This window comes from Gallus gallus, chromosome 7 (assembly GCF_016699485.2).
Source record: "Gallus gallus isolate bGalGal1 chromosome 7, bGalGal1.mat.broiler.GRCg7b, whole genome shotgun sequence".
Lineage (NCBI taxonomy): Eukaryota > Metazoa > Chordata > Aves > Galliformes > Phasianidae > Gallus > Gallus gallus.
Genome location: NC_052538.1, coordinates 27968629 through 27986846, shown reverse-complemented (window position 1 = coordinate 27986846; position 18218 = coordinate 27968629). Strand labels below are relative to the sequence as shown.

Genomic DNA, 18218 nt, shown 5'->3' with positions numbered 1-18218 from the left:
GATTTTTCTTCCTTTGTTTCTGTGGCTGCTGCATTTGAGTTTGTCCCCACTGGTTGCAGCCTAAGGCTGCCACACTACTATTATTGCTGTGCTTTCCATCACGTTATAGCATTACACCCACCGTGTCCACTGACCATGTCCCTCAGTGCCACATCTCCATGGCTCTTTAACACCTCCTGGGTTGGTGACTCCACCACCTCCCTGGGCATCATCAGTGTATCATCACTCTTTCTGAGATGAAAGGTTTCCTAATATCCAGCTTTGAGATCCCCTGGTACAACTAAAGACCATTACCACTCATCCATTATTAGTGCAGACACGGAGATCCCCGGTAGGGATGAGTGCTTTCACGTTGCCCATGCAGAAGGTTGGTGAGGTGCCACCACCTATGATGTGGTGCCAGGGGTGGGGCCACCCGCTTCTGCCCTTGTGGACCTGCTCTTCCCAAAGCTCTGAGTACTACCAACATCAGCTGATATCAGTGAGGTTTTATGGAGTCACAGTTCTGCAGATGGATCAGGCCCATTCAGCCCAAACTCCACCCAACCTTGTGCCATCACTGCTGGGCTGGGCTCTGTGGGATAGCAAATAATTGCATTAGAGCTGCTTAATTACACTTGATTAGATCTCTGGATATATATTTCTTCATTCATTCCAGAAGAAGGCACTTACATTTAAAACAAGTGGTTGTTTTGGCTTGAGTTGCAAACGTTCAGTTCTCAGACAGGGAACATAGAGGTTGTTTCACTCTCCTTGGTCATATTGCAGCTTTTGTGGGCCAGTGAGAAAATAAGGCTAATGGCTGTCTCTTTTTGGACATATCTGTCTCACAAAATGACCTGGGACTGACTAAAAGCCTCAGAACTTGAAGGGTCTACTTGGCTTCAGAAGGTCAGTGAGAAGTCCCTTCTCACTCACAGGGCTGATCTAGTTTCTGCTGTTCCTCCCACTCATTTTGGCTGAGTTCTAAAGGACAAAGTTGACGTGAACAAAGTTGCCGTTTCCAAGAACATAAGCTTAAAATTAATTCCTGGAAACCATTTCAACCCTTTATATTTGATTTTTTTTTTTTTCCTCTGCTTTTGAGGAAGCTCAGCTCTCCCATTGCTGCAGGTGACCTGTTTTGGCAGAGCAGTTGGGGAATGCCTCTTGTCAGCACTTGGCAGAGCTGTGTCTGTTTTGATGACATCTTATATGTGACCAGGAGCAGAGAGAAAGTGATAGATGGAATTTTGTTCAGTCATCTTTGCCCTCAAGGAATGCCTGGTAAGGACTGCCTCAAAGGGGTAAAGATACAGAAACAAATAGCAGACCTGACTGCATTGCTAGCCGAATTCTTTTATCCTTTTGTGACTCAACCAAGGGCAGTTTTCATGGCAACTCCTGGACTTTGCTAAAATAGCTTTTTCTACCTTAAAAAAAAAAAAAAGCTGTACAAAAAAAACAAACTGGACCACTGTTATTTTCAAGATCTCCATTGTTAGAAGAGGCAAAGGAAGAAAACTCCATCACTGGAGCATACTCAAGCAATGCATATGCAGTCACAGCTGAAGCAAAAACTCGACCATGGTTTGTATTCACTGTGTCTGTCATCATCCACCACAACTGAAGGACTTGGAACCCTGGTAAATTCTAAGCATTAATTGGATTTGCATATCAAACCCATGGGCTTTATCAAAGAATGGTTTGTAACTACCATCTTGCAAAGCTGAATATCCTTCTAGATTCAACAGCAGAAGAAAGGCAAAACATCTGAAACCCACCAGCCTGGCCTAGGGTTGGAAGGGAGCCACGCAGAAAAGGAGGAGCTACATTTAAGGTACAAATAGCAACGTAAAAATATCAGCGTGGACAGAAACGTACATGACTGTGGTCAGTAACCCAAGGAAGAGAATAGTGTTTTGGCCCATTTTTGCCTTGCAAAATAACTCCGGTGCTACACAGGATATAGATGAACAGATGTGCTTCAAGAAGTGCTGGTCTACAGCCAAGTCCTGATGTGGGATATATACACAAGGCTCCCAGCACAGACCATGAGATTTAACCACGTGTATCTGAGCATGGAGGCGTCCCTTAAGAGTGCAGTGTTAAAGAATGCTTGATCTTTGGGGAGTTGCTTTCCTGTCCTGTGGTGGGCTTGCCTTGGTCACCTGCATCTCTTGAGTTACGCCACTTCCTCCATTACTCGCTGAGGTGCTGAGCTGCTGACGCAGGTGTTTGCTTAAGTGCCACTGCCTCCATTTCCTCTGAACTTCCAGCTGAACCTAGGCAGAAAGATCACAACATTGAAAGATCACAAAATAGAAAGATCACAAACCAGCTTGGTTTGGCTGGTTTATCTTGGATCCCTGCACCAAGGAGAGCAGTATAACAGGAAAGGGAGAGAATGTCACCTTTGCCAAGGTCTGGATTTGTTTATTTAAGCCCCATTTAAGGGATGAGGGTAGGGTCTGTGTCTTGTCACTTCTGGAGATAGCGCTGCTGCAGCTATGCAACTTTCTGTCAACCTGTTTTTCTGTTTAATTATTGGTGAAGCTGTTTACCCAGACTAGCTGGCCTTAGTTAAATGTCTGGTTTGGATTTGTGAAGGATTTTTGTATTTACAAAACAGGACATTTTGACGCTAAGGGTAAAAAAATAAGTGCAGATTTTCTAAAGCACTTTTTCTGAAACCCTGTTAAAGCACCATTCAAAGCATTTCTAAGCCCTCATTCCCTTCAGACTTTTCCTTCTGACCTTCTAGGCCCTAACAGTTTGGTTTTTCAATTCCCCTCCAATAACCTCGGGATCTCCCAGGTCTGGATGACATCTCCCCCTGTCTCTACCAGCAGCAATATTTCAGGAGCAGGGAACCTTACAACTACAAAGGCAACAGTCTTCTTCCAAAAGCTTTGCCTTATGAGAGTCCTAATAGATCTAGACCTGATACAGCTTTTTCTAAATTCCCTCCCAAGGATTAAGCAGAGAAAACACACGGTATGACAGATGATGACGTCATATGTGAGGACTGGGCTCTGATTTTCTGAGTGTGAGAATGTGTGGGGTGGTAATCCCATCCTCCACTACCAGACGGTAACAATGCCATCTGATTTAGGAAAGGGCTGCAATAGTTGAGCAGTGAAGATTGCAGCTGGCATACGATGACCTTGGTTTGCCAAGTCTGGGAGGCATTTCAGGGGTGATGTTAAGTATCTGGGAAGAAAATCCTCAGAATGTGTAACTCATGGGGGAACATATCCTATTAATTCATGAGATATACTTGAACAGTGGAAAAGAACGTTATCTATACAAAACTCACCTCACCGTTAAGAAAACAATAAAGTATGGCCACAACAAAACCCTGAAAGACAAAAAGAAATGTGGTCACAGAATTAGAACTGCAGCTTCAGCTTTTAAATTTGGAGGAGATATCTGAAAGGAGATCAGGCAGCTTGTTATTGCCACTCGGGCTCTGTTCTGTGCAGAGCTACGTGTTATTCCTCTTATTGCCCTGAAAAGAGTAGTATGTCAAATATTACCTGGAATGATCCAAGAGCCAACTCAAAAAACAGCTGGATTTCCATTGTGCCACTACTTGCGTCTTCGGGGAAGAAAGCAAAGATGATGTAGTGAACCCCAAAGAGCGGGATGAGGAGAAGTGTTGACTTGGCAAGTCTCCTGAGAGCAGAAACAAAGGGGAAAGCTGGTGTAGAAGGGGCAAGAGGAGCCGAGGAGGGCTGACATGGTGTAAAGTCACAGTGTGCAGGACTTACTTGTACTGGTTGAAATCGCTGCTCCGTCCTTCAGGTGAGCTGAGCTTCCTCATCAGGATCCTTAAGATGTCGACAAAGAGAATGAAATTAACCTGAAAAAAAAAAGAAAGAAAGAAAAAGAAGAAAAAGAAAAAAAGAAAATGAAAGATATCATTAAAAAATCAAGCAATCAATAATGCCCCATGACTACAAGTGCAGCTGCCAGGCCTCAGCAGAGCCACTGGGAGTGTTGTGGTTGAGCAGGGAGAATGGAGGATTGGGGATGGCCTGTAGGTTAGTAGCTGTCACTGTCTCCATCCCTGTCCCCGACCCATGTCTCCCAGCCTCCCTGGCTGCAGCCATGAAGGAAAGGCAGGGAAATACAGTGGGAGTGTTGGGATACATGGGGTTCAGGCCTGAGGATTCTGTTGTTTGGTTGGTTGTTTTTGTTTGTTTGTTTGTTTTTTAACTCAGAGGATCAGATCTCTGCCGTGTAGGCTTTTTACTGACGAAAATCTGCTGGGAATGGGGGGAATCCCGCTGGGAGGAATTGCCAGTGAGCAGCACAGCAAGGCACGTTAGTCAGGGAGCACAAAGGAGCTTATCAGTGTTGATTTTCTGCCCTTTGAACTGCTAAGGACCGTGTGCTGAGAGGAATAAAGAGATTAGATCTGAATTCTCAAGGACTGGCTGTTTGTTTGCCTATGTGGCTTATGGGCTTGAGAAAAGCCTCTGCTAGGTGAGCAGGCAGGAGCATGCAGACGGCTCCACCCGAGGCAGATCAGTGCTTTGAGGAGATGGGGGTGAACTCTCAGAGATGAACGAGGACTGGGGTTTCACCTTGCAGTCATTAGGAAAAGTGAATGCCAGGGCTCTCTCTTCCTCTACAGCAGCTTCATATGAATCATTGCAGACCTCCAGGGCACCACACTTGGGTAAACAACTGTCTCCGAGCAGCAGTTCCAGGGCCTCAGTACCCGAAGCTACAAAGGTGAGCACCAGCAAATGCTCACACCGTAGACATAAAGTATTATTTGTGCCAATGTGTTCTTTATATCAGCTCTGCCTTTCACCCGGCAGGTTCACACTGAGTTTCAATGCCTATACCTCATTTCAGTGAGTAATGCCTTAACAGTTTAATTGCAGCCTACCGACCTACAGTGTGTGTGAAACCTGTGAGCTGCTTTCATTGCGGAAAACAAAAGTTAATGGTCGTGTAAGGCAAGTTGTTTTTGGCTTTGCTAAGAGGGGCAGTGAGCAGGAGACACAAAGGCTATTGTACTGAAATGTACAGCATCTCGTTTTCTCCTCCAAAGCCTTCCTTGAAACAGTCCAAAACAAGCTTCCACAAGCCAGCCAAGTTCGTATGAAATCAACAGGATGTGGAAACCTGATCTTCAGGCTCCTGCTTCTTGGGAGGACTCTCTAGCGTTCCCTTGCAACTTAGCTTCAGGGCATCGGTTACTGACTAATCCCTGCTGTGCAGAAGTTGCTTAAGTGGTAATTCATGTGTCACACCAGTTCAGGCACATGTCTAAGACTGCTTCATTAACACACTTCTAGAGTATGTTGTGTAGATGATGTCTAACTTGACAATATTTGAAAATACAGTTTGAAGGTGCTCGTTCCAGAAAAAACTTACAAAAATAGATGCAACTACAGGGCCTCTAATGATCCACCAGGTATTGGCATTCGTGTTAACATCCCAACACCTGCAAAAATAGAAGAGAAGAAGGTGCATTCAGTTATCAAAACACTGGTGTGTTTTCAAAGGGATTTAGTCTGTATTGTGCTTGATTCTACAATGTGAATTTCCTGTTCCCACTTATCTGGTGCAACATCTTTGGGAAAGCAGAAAACTGTCCACCTGCACTGGACAAGAAGCAGAGGTCCTGCCCTTGAAGCAGAATGTTTTTCCTGCTTCAAAACTTTGCAAGGGAGAAAAGAACAAAACTTCACTGATCAAGTGCAGGTGCTTCAAATTTCACAAGATGAATTCATACTTGAAAGTCATCTCCCACCCTTAGAAATGCTCAAATGAAATTGGAAGCTCCCTCTCAGCCCACTCAGCCGGACTTTTCCTCTCCCCCTGCTCTTGGATCCAGTCGTGCACTACAATTAAGTGGCGATGGATTTGCTTGGCTGCCAGCGGTGGGGAATGAGCAGGAAATCCCCACAGCAGTTTGGACTGCTTGGCCCTAGAAGCAGCTTACCCAACATTTTCACTGAGCTGTCTCGCAGTTGCCCATGCAGCAACAAAGACGGTTGGGGCACCTGCAATTGAAAAAGCCAGTTAGTGCTCTGCAAATCCACCCCAAAGGCACCATGGACTGACAATTATTCTTACAAAAAGGAGAACCATTACCCCATCCAAGGGCGATGAACCACCAAAGGAACTTCCTTTCTGAGAAGAAGGAAATGACCAGGAGAGAGTGGAGGTACAGTCCCTCCACGAGGAGCCAGCTGTAGTTAGACATGATGCAGTACTGAAAGAACACCATGGTAAGCTTACAGCCAGCCTGAGGAAACAGAGGGTAATTAACTTTTGCTGCCATTTGTATCTATTTTCAGGAGAGTTTAAAGCATTGAACGTGTTTTCCAGGGCCCTGATCCAAAATATCTTCAAGATATTTTGTTGCTAATTAAAAGAAGAGGAAAAAAACATTTCCAAATTTATGTGGTTCTTTTCCAGATCCTGAGGCTGCAAACCTACATCTTATTAGTAGTACAAGTCAGCAATATTTAATGTCTTCTCCTATTTTCTCCCTGAGCACCACTGACCAGGATGTATGATCCATGTCAGAATCTCCACCCTGGTGGTGTATGCCATGTTCACGGACTGTGGCACCCACATTTAGGTGCCTCTGTGTCCATGTACTGAACGCTGGGTGCCTTCTGTGGACACCAGTCACTGCTGTACAGCAGATGATCACAGATACCTACTTCTGAGCAACCTGGATGCCCTCTGCTCCAACACTTGGGATTGTAGATACCTGCAAATGGGTATCTGTAGCCAGGAGGAAGCACACTTGAGTTTCTGTATATCTCCTTTTTCATCCTCATACCTTCCCCAGCACGATAAATAGAAAGCTAGGACAGAGATTTCCTTCCCTGCATGCCAACTACGGATGGGATCCTGCTGGGAAGCCGAAGCATGGAGCAAGTTGGAAGGCAGAGGGTTACCGTGTATGCATCACAGTAGTTTGTGTCTTCAGAGGAAAACAGAACGTTATCTTTGATGAAATTCGATGAGGCTCGCAAAATGAACGATGTGAAGAGATGCATGTGGATGTAGTTCCTTGTACAGCGAAGTCTCCTGTAACAAAGAGAACTCCTATGAAGCAACATTACTATGAAATAACATTCCTATGCAAGGCATGTCAGTTTTTTAATGCTGAGCTGACAAATTAAAACACAGGTTTTTGGTCTCTGGAAGGAAGATTTGTGCATTTCCAAAGGACACCCTAAAGAAGGCCTTGAAAAGCTAAAGTCACATCTGCTCCATTCAGGTACTAAAAAAGGCAAACGTTGCCAAAAGAACTAGGATTTCATGCCAATATGCTTGGTCTAACATACTGGTCACTGAATAAGGACTAAAGTGCAAATTCCAGGTTATAAAGACACATTAAGATAAGCTCTCTGTCAGGTCACTGCTGTAAACATGCAGTGCTTTCCCAGAAGTCAACACAACAGTGCTTAGAGCCAAGTTTTAGTCTCGAGTGAGGAGAGCAGCAGGAGGAAAGGGAGCCTGCCTCAGGGACACTGACGTCATGGCAAAATCTCAGCATGGAGGTGGTGCAAACTTCAGCCTGCAAACTATGTTCAGCTACGTTTTGGAGAAGACAGGAGAACACAATATGAGGAAAATCTCTTACATGTTTTGGGAAACAGAGCTCAGCTCATTCCTATCACTGATTTATGTGAAGGTTTGCAGAAATACTTACAATGTTTAACTTGCTGTGAAAGACACCAGAAGTGTCTGTGTTTGCTGAGATGACCAGAGGTCCTCATCAAACCCAACCAGTGATGCTTCTCCTCACCTTAAAGAGGCCAGGACCACCAAGGCTATTGTCAGCGTCACCAGGGAGGTGCAGTACCCAATGGTGTACATTGTCTTCAGGGTCATGAAATAGGAACGCTGCGGGGGAACAGATATTCTCATCTTCACCTTTGATCATCTGTTAGAAATCAGCCCACAGCAAGAGAAGGCTGTCCCTTGTTTCTTAACAAGTAGGTTTTCTTGTAAAATCAGCTGCTGAAGTTTTAATCTCAGCGAGCCTTTGAAGAAACATTTGTGCTGAAGAAAGCCCATACACACAACCCTGCCTGGGGTAAATCACGTTATCCAGTCTCTATTTATCAGATTGAGCACGTCCCTCCCCCAGGGCTCTACAGAAGCAGTGCTAGGTCACAGGCACTCAGACTCACTCTCGCCTCGTTTGTTGTGTCATTGACATTGTAGCCACAAGCGATATCTGGTCTTGGATATGGATCGGACCAACCCTCGCTGGTGCAGTTTCGATAGACAAAACCTGTAGGTTAACAACAACAAAAAAGGCAAAACCAGGTTGTAACCATTTCCAGTTGTACCTTTGTTAGTCAGTCACCAACGTGTAGGGTTGCTCCAAAAGCAATGGAGCACTTTCTCCCCAGGGCAGTGCACTCTGCATAGCTGGAGGTGAAATGCAGCTGAGCTGATTGTGTTGATACTTGCCCAGTGTGTTTGTGTGGGTCATAATATTGTTTGCCAACTCAGGGATGACTGTGATGGATGTGTTTTTATTCATTGCAACATAAATAATACTGTTCGGTACATCTGGTATTTCTTGGCCAGTGTTCCAAGATCAGCAAACATACGACTTGTTCAATCACGGATTCATACTCCATACAAATTACTCAGATGTTCCCAACTCAGGTCTGCACCATGTTTTGTCACAGTCTGAGAAGAATGCAACATGTTAGACGGGCACAGCTTTTATTGGTGAGATGTAAATGGAAAATAAAAGGCTTGCCCCCATAGTCAGGTGCAGGCATTATCTCATGCTTATTGGAAATCAGAGGCTAGGCTAACTCAGGTAAGTTAGATTTCTGAAAGCAAAACGCTTAGGTTCATTGAGTCCTTTGTGGCTGTCTTCCCAGTCCCTGGGGAAAAAGAGGCTTTTGCAGAACTCATTTCACTTTCAGACAGATGTCTGCAGAGGGAAGTTTTCTCACCTATTTGGGCGTCCAACTTCCCACGTCGAGTGAGACTTGAGCCACCAAGTTGCACATGGTTAAGCAGGACAGGTTTGAACGTGCCCACGTTCATGTCCTGCACTAACTGTGGAAGCAGGCAGTCCTGCCCTAAACATCGTGCAATCTCACAGGCAGAAAATGGCCCTACCATGCACGTATAGGCTATAGGTTGAAGAGAAGCTTTCACAAAGAAATAACACCACTGCCTGCTGTCCTAATCACATGCATCCATCCAGTAGGAGACACCCTTCAATGCTGTTGGGAATGAAAACCTGAAATCGGCAGCCCTTCTTAGTGGAAACCTTGACAGAAGACACTTTAAAAGTCTATTTTTGTGTACACAATTAGCCACAGGGACTCTGAGGCATCCAGTTTCTGCAAAACATCCCTGCAGTGTTCAGAGAACAGAGGGAGATACGCACGCAGCGGTGTTTGACAGTGGTTTATGCTTTTTGGAGCCCTGCTGGGGCTGTCAGGACAGTCAGGGGCTCCTGCTGCCTCTGAACTAATCCTGGTGACCTGAGAGCGTGCCCACACTTGGTTTGCACCCACCTCTGTGCAACTGCAAAGCACTGCAAACATGCTGAGATCGCCATGTGGGAAGAGCTCAGGGTGTGTCAGTACCAGGCTGTTATTCTGATGCTTTTATGAACATCTTGTTCCAGCTTAGCATCACCCGAAGGGCCAGGATTGTTTTTCAAGCCAGGTTTTCCATACAGCAACAACAAAAGGAAGAGAAAGAGCTCCCCCAAACATCTCTCCCCACTGTGAGGAGAGATCTTTGTGAGGCCACAAAGACGACCAAGGGACAGGAGAATTTTTTATATGAGAAAGTTGGGACTGCTCAGCCTGGAGAAGTTCTGTTTTCAACTCTGTCTCTTTGATTAGCGCTTATCAGAAGTGGCTCAGCTCTCAGCTTCTCAATCAGGAGGGCAGATAAAGTTTAAAGCTCTTAGCCTATCTGTCTCCAAGATAATGCAATGCTCATTTGACATGTAGCTATGACCTTTGGATGTCCAAATTCCTGTTTTCCCCCCGAGCCGATGCTGGCTGCTCGGGCAGAGGCAGGGAGTGGATCCCTCTAGCGGCTGCACCAGCACGGATCGCACTGGACACGTTTAAGGCTCAGTATCACTGTGCTGAAGATTTGTGAGCCTGTGCCTGACAGATGATTTTCTCAGCAATCTGTGACTTTGTATAGTGTTTCCTCTGTCCTTATACAAGATTATAGGATCCAGTGGGCAGCTGCTGTTTGTGTGTACAGAAAGCAGTGTGGTATTCCTTTTGATACAAACAGTTCATGCCTGATTTTATTTAAAGAGTGCTAAATGCTTATCCTCCTAGTTATCTAATCCTTATTAGACAAAGCTAATATGTTGCCTCCTGTTTCTCCTTCCACAAAATCAATGCCTGCTTTTCTGTAAGCAGTGGACCTCATTAATCCACATTGTACAACCAAGGAAAGCCAAGCTCTGCTCCTGATTTGAATCATTAACACACAAAGAGAAATGGAAGCACATTTCTCAGACATTGTTCAGAAGCAGAAATGAGCAGAAAGCAGGCAGAAACTGCTACTTAGTGGCTCCCGATTACTGTATTGTACTGGGAATAAATTTCACTCCATTTCTAGCTGCTCAATAAATAAATAAAGACAACTGTTGCTTGAGCTCATCTCTTTTTGAGGGATCACGAAACCTGAGTTCCTGTGCATTTTTGCTACTTCTGTGTACGGAGACTGTCTGAGCTAATGGGTGAACCCCAGAGCAGATTTCCTTTTGAGGAAGGCACAAAAGGGGTCCTTTCCCCCTACCTGGCTGGTTGGTTCTCCCAAAGCTTGCATGAGCTTAATGCTGTGTGAACTTTTGCTCTCTTGTCAAGCTTGGTTGAGACCAGCCAAAGAGTGATGTGAACGGGAAACACAGACTGACTGAAGAAAGCTCCATTCCCTTAGGAAATTAAGTGAAAAAGCTACTTTACATGATAGCATTTATTTCCTCCACTTATCTTTGTCTGGCTAAGAAAAACAAACTCTTGCAACACCTTTCTACTTTAACTCTAGGCTTTCTCACCTTTAGCTTAGTGATGGAAATGGAGCTGCTAAGTGGCCATCTGGCTTTAAAGGGACAGAATTTTCTTCAAGTTCAGACCTGACAGTGACATCCCTCTAAATACCCACACTGAACAAAAAAACACTCAGGAAGAAAGGTGTTACCTTGTTTCCCAGTCAGCATCTGGAAGAATTTGGGGCAGTGAGCACTGACAGTGTATCCCACAGCAGACGAAGGCCAGCAGCTCATGTTATCCCACATCCCAGCACATCTGCCTGGAGACAACAGTGAAACACCATGGAGCTTCTCCCAGCAGTGAGACAACGTACAGCATCTCACACCAATGAAACACCATGCAGCATCTCCCAAAAATGAAGCACCACACTATATCTCCCAGCAATGAAGAACCGTGCAGCATCATCCAAGGACCAAAGCAGCTACGGGTACGGGGATGCTCTGCTGGGTGAGACAGAGCGAGTCCTTCTGGGAGCTGTTGAGGACAGAGCAGGTCCTGCTGGCTTCAGACCAAGCCCAGCATCCCATTCTGGTCCTTGACAGCTCTGATCTCTGGCAGCCAGACACAGAGCAAACTGGGCTGTGCTGAGCCTTACATCAGACCCCCCTCAGCTCCAAGTCCTCCCAGTCTGGGAACTATTGAATGGTGCTGGAAAGATAAAGGAAAACAGAGGGGAAAAATTTAGCTCACATTTCAACTTTTCTAAAGCTTCCACTTTGAATCAGCCTGGTGTTTTCTTTGCATAATCCTTGTGTAAACACAAAGAGGCACAACGTGACAAAGAGTTTAAACAGCTCCAGAATGATACCGGGCAAAGCTTTCCCTGCATGGTACACTGAGGACAGGCACGAGACCCCCAGAGCTTTGTTTTTCTTCTTCAGACTGAAGTCCTGCAGGATTATCTCCACACAGAACTCAGACATGCAGATAATTAAAGGATGAAGAAAAATGCAGACTAGAAGCATTATATCCTGTAATAAAACCATTATTTTATAATTCACCAAGGTAACAGACCCTCTTCAAATAAAGACCAGCAGAAGGAAATTCCTGTGCTCTCTCTTCAGAAACCATTACGTGAGGATAGCTGTGCACCCTGTCCTTGTTTATTTTGGGGGAGTTTCTCTGCCAGGAGAAGGTATGTTTGCAGAGCTATGGTGACATACACGGGCTGAGTCACTCTGCCCACTTCCAGCTCAATGCTTTCTGCTACATGGGTAGCCCTGAACTCACACCATTGTGCCCTGTTTGGTCCCCTTTGCACAACAGAGTTTAAAGAGCTATTTTGATGGCCCTTGGACATGCATTCTCAAAGATTTAACACAGTCCTATTCATTTAGCTTCTTTCTGTGTGGATCTAGGGAGGGGGCACAGAGGGTAGCAGTCTCCTGTATTAAAATATGGAGGGGGACGTTTAAGATTTGGATACAACTGAAAACTAGATTAAGTCTCTTCTATATGCAACGAGACAGATCTGCTTTCTGGAATATCTGCTAGCCTCCTCTGAGTACTCCACTATCATCACGCCCCAAGGCAGAACTCACACCCATCAGTCTGCATGGATCACAGGGATGGATAGCACAGAAAAAAATGCAAGCTAAAAAACATGCAGTAGATCTTCCCTTTGAGTCCTGCCGTGGGCCTGGCTACAGTGAAACTCTCATGTGTCTTAACACCCTCTGCTAGGGAGGAAGACTTTGAAACTAAGCAAAAGCCTCAAGTCTTGCTCCAAACCCTGCACAGAGTACATCTCATGGAGCACTGTCACCTCTTGTGCTGATGAGGATCTTGCCACTTCATGGTCTACAGAAGTCATCCAGGATCAGTTCAGCCTGCAAGATGTTACGGATGACACAAGCCCACCCCCAGCGGTGATGGCTAATCAGACACAACATCTGTTGCCTCCATCCTGATCCTGAGTGCTGTGTGAGCTGCTGACCCAGCTGCTGCCAGAGCTAACTCTCCAATCACATGCAAGCTTAAATAACTGCTTGTGTGCCTCCTATTGGAGGAACGTGGGGGTACTGAGCCACCCACCTGACCTGAGAACAGCTTTTACCTTGTACATTCATCCACCTTTACCTGAGCTTAGGAGATCATCTGCAGGCGTTCTGTTCCTTGCCTCCAGGGACAAAATCTCAGCACAGTTTTCTTCCTCCTTTTTCAGCACATTCAGGAGGTCGCAGACAGGAGGGACAGCCCTGATCTGAAAATATAAAGGCAGCAGAATTATTTTTCCTCTTGAAACTTACTTAGCAGGACTTGCCTTCCTTATGCTCCTATTCTCCATTTGATGCTGTCAATTGGTTGTGGGCAGTATTTTCTTGAAATACAGCCAATTTTCTCAATTAGGTCTGCTCTTTTCTGACAGCAGTAGGCACGTACAGGCTCAGTTCCTGCCTTTTCCCATTTGCTGACATTGTTATTGAGAGAAATGAGTCTGTTACTCTGCTAAACAAAGTGCCTGAGCAAGGTGCTCCTCGTAAGGACTGCGGAAACATCCAGGGCACTGCTGGGCTCTCCTGGAGTACTTAAACATCCACTTATGGCAGTGTTAAACCACAGACCTTCGCTGTTCATTTTCCTAGGTGACATTCACTTGCACAACCAGCCCAAATATGTCCACTGGCTGCAGCCCACCCAAGCCTGTTCCCCTGCTACCGATTTTGGAGCTGCGGGAGCCAAGCCAACAGCAGCACCTCACTGATATTTCTTGCAAGAAAACTGTTTGTAGGTCGTCCTGAGCTCATTCTCTCACCGCCCTCCTTCCCCATCCTCCTTTCTCACAAGGAAGGGCTAAAACGTAAGTCTGAACTCGGTCCTGATGTAGCCATTGAATGTGCAGTTTATGTCACATGCAGCTGGGCCAAAATTAACGTACAAAACAGCTATCCGCCAGTCAAATGGCACGTATTGAAAATCATTGCAAGGTGATTTGTAGGACGAGATCCTGGTCTTTACGCCTTGCAGTGTGCTTAATGATAACAAATCCCCCCACACAACAACATGTCAGCCTGATTCCCATTTGGAACAGACCTGCTTGGTCCCCAGTGAGCAGGAAAATCTACTTGCACCACTTTTGCCTGTTTCCATCATTTTAAACAATGAAAATACTGGCTACACCCAGGTTCCCATTATGACAATAGCTCCTCGTGAGCTAAGAAATTAATAAATCCTAAATGAATCATTTTTGCATAGCGAAACGAATGTTCTTGAATTGCTCGTGCAAAGAATTCAGGTTAAATAAACTGTTCTCTGGCACCAGGATTTAAAAGCATTAAATCCCTTTGATCTTGGAAAAAAAATAGGAGAGACATTCAAATGAAGTAACACGTCCAAGGAAATGTAATTGCATTTAGCTGTTTCTGTTGTTGGCTGAAGGCTGAATTCGATCATTTCTAAACACTGACAGATCCTTTAAACATTATTTATCGCTCTCTGTTGCTGAACATTTGATTACCAGTAGTAAAGCAATTAATGTTTTCATCATGGACAAGAACAAATGCAACTGTTCAGACCTAAAGCAGACTTCTGTTGCATTACTCCCAGGAGTTACCTCGGAAGTATGTTAAAAACCAACATTAGTGTTGAACATTTAAAGAGATCAACAGAACTGGCTTGGTCTGCATGCGGGTGGCTCACTGCAGTATAAGCACGTGTAAATCAAACATTAGCCGTCATGTTAGCTATCCTTCTTATTTCTTTAAAGAAAATTTAACATGTCAAAACAAATCAAATCGTATCAAACCCATTCCGAGCAGAAATAGTTGTGCTAACTCGATATCCGAAGTGCATTTCTTAACCTGTGAAGGAGTGGATCTAAATGCTATTTAATAGAAGGAATATTTGCAGACACTGATTTCCCAGACGGTTTAGCTTGAAAGCTTCACGGTTTAGGTTTCAAGCTTCACAAGTGGTTTAAGGGAGAAAAAAGGATGCCAGGCTGTATGCCTGTACAAAATCTGTATTCTGGAAGACTGGAAAGAGAGCAAGCAGAAGGAGGTGCTCTCAGCAGCACCCTGAATAAAGACAACTATTTACAGAGCCTTTTGGTGGTACCTACAAATAAGAAACCCAAATGGCAAGAAAACCAGCACAGTCAATGTTTAGTGTGAAACACAATCAAAGCAATGCAGACTATTCCCTGTGCAATTAAAAGATCTAAGCGGAACGCAGGTTTTATCAGAGAGCGAGCCAGATCTCCTGCTGGGACAAAGAGCAATTTTGCCACTGCAGCAGTGATTCTTTATATGGACCAGGAGTTTGTCTCCTAACTTCTCACAACCAGGCTGGACAAATTTCAGCTTCAATTTCCTGTGCTTTTCAGGATTGGAAAGCACCTGAACAGCACTCAGAGATGACACTCCAGGCTCAGCTGTCTTTCTGATGGTATCGAGTGCCTGGAGCACAGCAGCAACAACAATGTCCTCTTTGTACAGCTGGGGAAACCGAGGCAGCCAGCATCTGGCTGCCTGGACACTGTCAATTAGTGTGGGAAGCAGCAGAAGCAAGAATAAAAGAAAATAAATCCCAGCTTACACACAGACCTTTTAAAGCAAAGACACGACGGCTTCATGGGGTAGAGGTGCACTTATTCAGACAACAGTACTCCATGCAATTGGGAATAAATAGCTCCAAGCACCTACCAGAACGGCTGAAATCCAGAAGATGATCACCGAGATGGTCCACATGTTCAGCCACAGCCCACTTCCCGCATCCCTCACGCACCAGAGGTCACCGGGCTGTCTGTGCTCTCCAGCCTGGCTCTCAGCTCCCCTCACTTTGTCCCTTTCCCTCCTCGCTTTTTCCCTTCCCAGCTTTGACCATCCTGAGCCAATGCTTCTCTTCAGCTGCAGAGCCCCAGCCAGCATCAGCAGTGACAGAACCCCCCCATCCACCCTTCAAGCTCTCCTCCTCCTCCACAGTAGCCTCCTGTCCCAAGAATAACAGCACCTCTGTGGGGCATGTTCCTGCTCTCGTCTGCCTGCCTTCCTGGCTTTTACTCACTGCTATTGATGGGTGTCAGTGGGGAACGATCATTCCTCCCCCATGATAAGGAACCAAGCAGGGCTTCAGTGTAAGATGTCAGCCCCACAATGGCACGGGTAATCTATTAAGGGGAAATAGTCATTAGTGTAGAGCGCAGCCAGGGGAGGACCCAGCCCTGGAATAAGCGCTCTGCTGGGAAACAGGGTTTGAGGAATGCTATCCAGGCTGGCTGTGCTGTTCCAACTGCCGGCAGCTCTGCACATGCCTCCCACAGTGAGCACGCAGCCCTCAGCATGGGGGGCTGAGGGGTGCCAGAGGTTGCTGTGGGGGAGTTGGGGGGCTGGAGGTGAGCTAGGGCTTGGGGTTAGGCATGAGGGAAAGGGCAAGAGGACCTGGTTCTTCCGCACCTTATGAAGAGGACACTAAATGCTCCACTCCACCCTCTTATCCAACATCCAGAGAATCAGCCTGTCTGCATTTGGTCCTGATGCTACGGGATGCAAGGTGCCACTGCATCTGCATCCTTGTGGCACTGTGTGGTGGGGTGTAAATTTCAGCCTCCCTATAAGCATACCTGAGCAGTCCCCTTCCCTGTCAGCCAGCCACACTGAATTTTCACAGGTTTTGTTTCCTTGGCAAAAGTATTGCAAAATTCTGCTTGCCTTGGCTGTGAGCTGAACCTTGGTTTGACAAGTCTCCTTCTAGCACAGTAATGAGCATGGCCACAAGAAGAGCCAGAGGTTGTTCTGTGCAGTAGTGCTCATTCTCAGACAGCTGCAAACCTCAGCTATGGTGAAGTGCCTCAGAACAACTTTTGCTCCCTTTTCTGATTTGCTATCTCCCATCACCTGGGCACAGGTTGAACGTGATGAGGTGCTCCCAGACTGCGGGGAGCACTCTGGATCTACCTGCCAAGACATTGACTGTGACCATGAGATACCTTGCTTGTTACTGAGTACTTACAACCTAGTCACTGCATTGAGCAAGCCATCCCCTAAGCAGCGTGATGGAGGAATAGGGGTTTCCTAAGACTGTGGTGCCCTTCCCACGTCTGCTCTGACCACAGTAACTCCAGCTCATGCCTACCCGTGCTCCCTAAGGCAGCCAAATTGCAATGCTCCCTGTTTCTCCTACACACCACCTTCATCTCTCTTGGTGTCCCTGGGGCAGGAGCTGGGCACGAAGCACCAAGCTATAGCCATCCTGCCCAGCAGCTGCCCAGTGGGCATCACAACAAGAAGTTACCACATGCTCAGCATTTGCCTTGCAAAGGGCCAATATTTCTGCATTCCTTCCCTCTGTCCACACTAAACTTGTAGGAATTTTGGCATAAGAACTCTGCTTGCTCACAGAATTCGGTTGAAATTGGTCGAAGGGTTAAACCAGTTGTTACAAGGGGGTCTGAGAGGCAGCCAAGCAGTGCGGTTGCAGCAGTCCGCAGAAACCACGTTGGCAGTGCTGCGTCACCTCAGTGGGAGCAAAGTCATTCTGCCCCTTACCTTGGCTCAAGGAGTATTTTATCATTCTGTTCACGTTGTCACAGCCTGCCCTGAAAGCCGCTGCTCGTGTGTTTGTGGCACCAAGGGAGCTGTGCTTCTGGAAGCACTTCTGGGTGGGGGGGTATTTGCTGGCACAGGCAGTGGTTGCCAAGGGGTTTGGGGAGCTGATGCTGGATTCAGACACTGACAGGCGAATGAACACCCTAGCATTGCGTGACCCTCACATTATGCTTATCTGCAGGCTGAGGGCTCGACAGGAGATGGATGCCAGATAAGACCTGGAAAACTGTCACCTGTGCAAACCTTTGCATCTGATAGCCATAACGGAGATACGAAACTGAGGTGAGAATCACCTGTTTAAACCTCAGTTCCCAATCCTTATTTATCTCAACCGTCCCAACGAAGCCCACCGCTCTGCTGGCCAACAACCCTCTTTTCTGCCACCTTTTGCATGTATGTGCTGCCTCTCTGGTAACCCTACACAGCGTTTTCCAGCCGTGTATTGTACTCAGCCCTGTGACATGGAGGCGGATGTGGGTTCAGGTTTACACTCCATTAGGACCGTGCAAACAGAGCCGCGCACACGAAGCGCGTTTCCGTGGGAAGAGAACTATGTCAGCACACTGTTTGCTCAGCTCTATTCCCACGGCCTTTTGCTTGGAAGACCCAAACAAGCCCGACGCGATCGAGCCGGTTCCATTTT

At 46.2% G+C, this 18218-nt stretch overlaps 1 protein-coding gene across 2 annotated transcripts; it reads right to left on the bottom strand.

Annotated features, from left to right (window-relative positions):
• Positions 1-1459: 1459 nt before the first annotated feature.
• Positions 1460-16136, bottom strand: SCTR (secretin receptor). 2 transcript variants are annotated; one of them, NM_001397498.1, is made up of 13 exons: positions 15674-16136; positions 13110-13233; positions 11179-11289; positions 8160-8263; positions 7772-7869; positions 6915-7047; positions 6097-6250; positions 5945-6005; positions 5374-5443; positions 3753-3844; positions 3519-3657; positions 3299-3340; positions 1460-2264 (listed from the first exon to the last, which is right to left on the bottom strand). In NM_001397498.1, exons 1-13 carry the CDS (start codon positions 15896-15898, stop codon positions 2088-2090), a joined length of 1530 nt encoding a protein of 509 aa, NP_001384427.1. In that variant the 5' UTR covers positions 15899-16136; the 3' UTR covers positions 1460-2087. The 2 variants fall into 2 exon arrangements, with proteins under 2 accessions (NP_001384427.1, XP_040559475.1); XM_040703541.2 differs by having other exon boundaries at positions 6097-6217; positions 15674-16128.
• Between the last annotated feature and the right edge of the window lie 2082 nt (positions 16137-18218).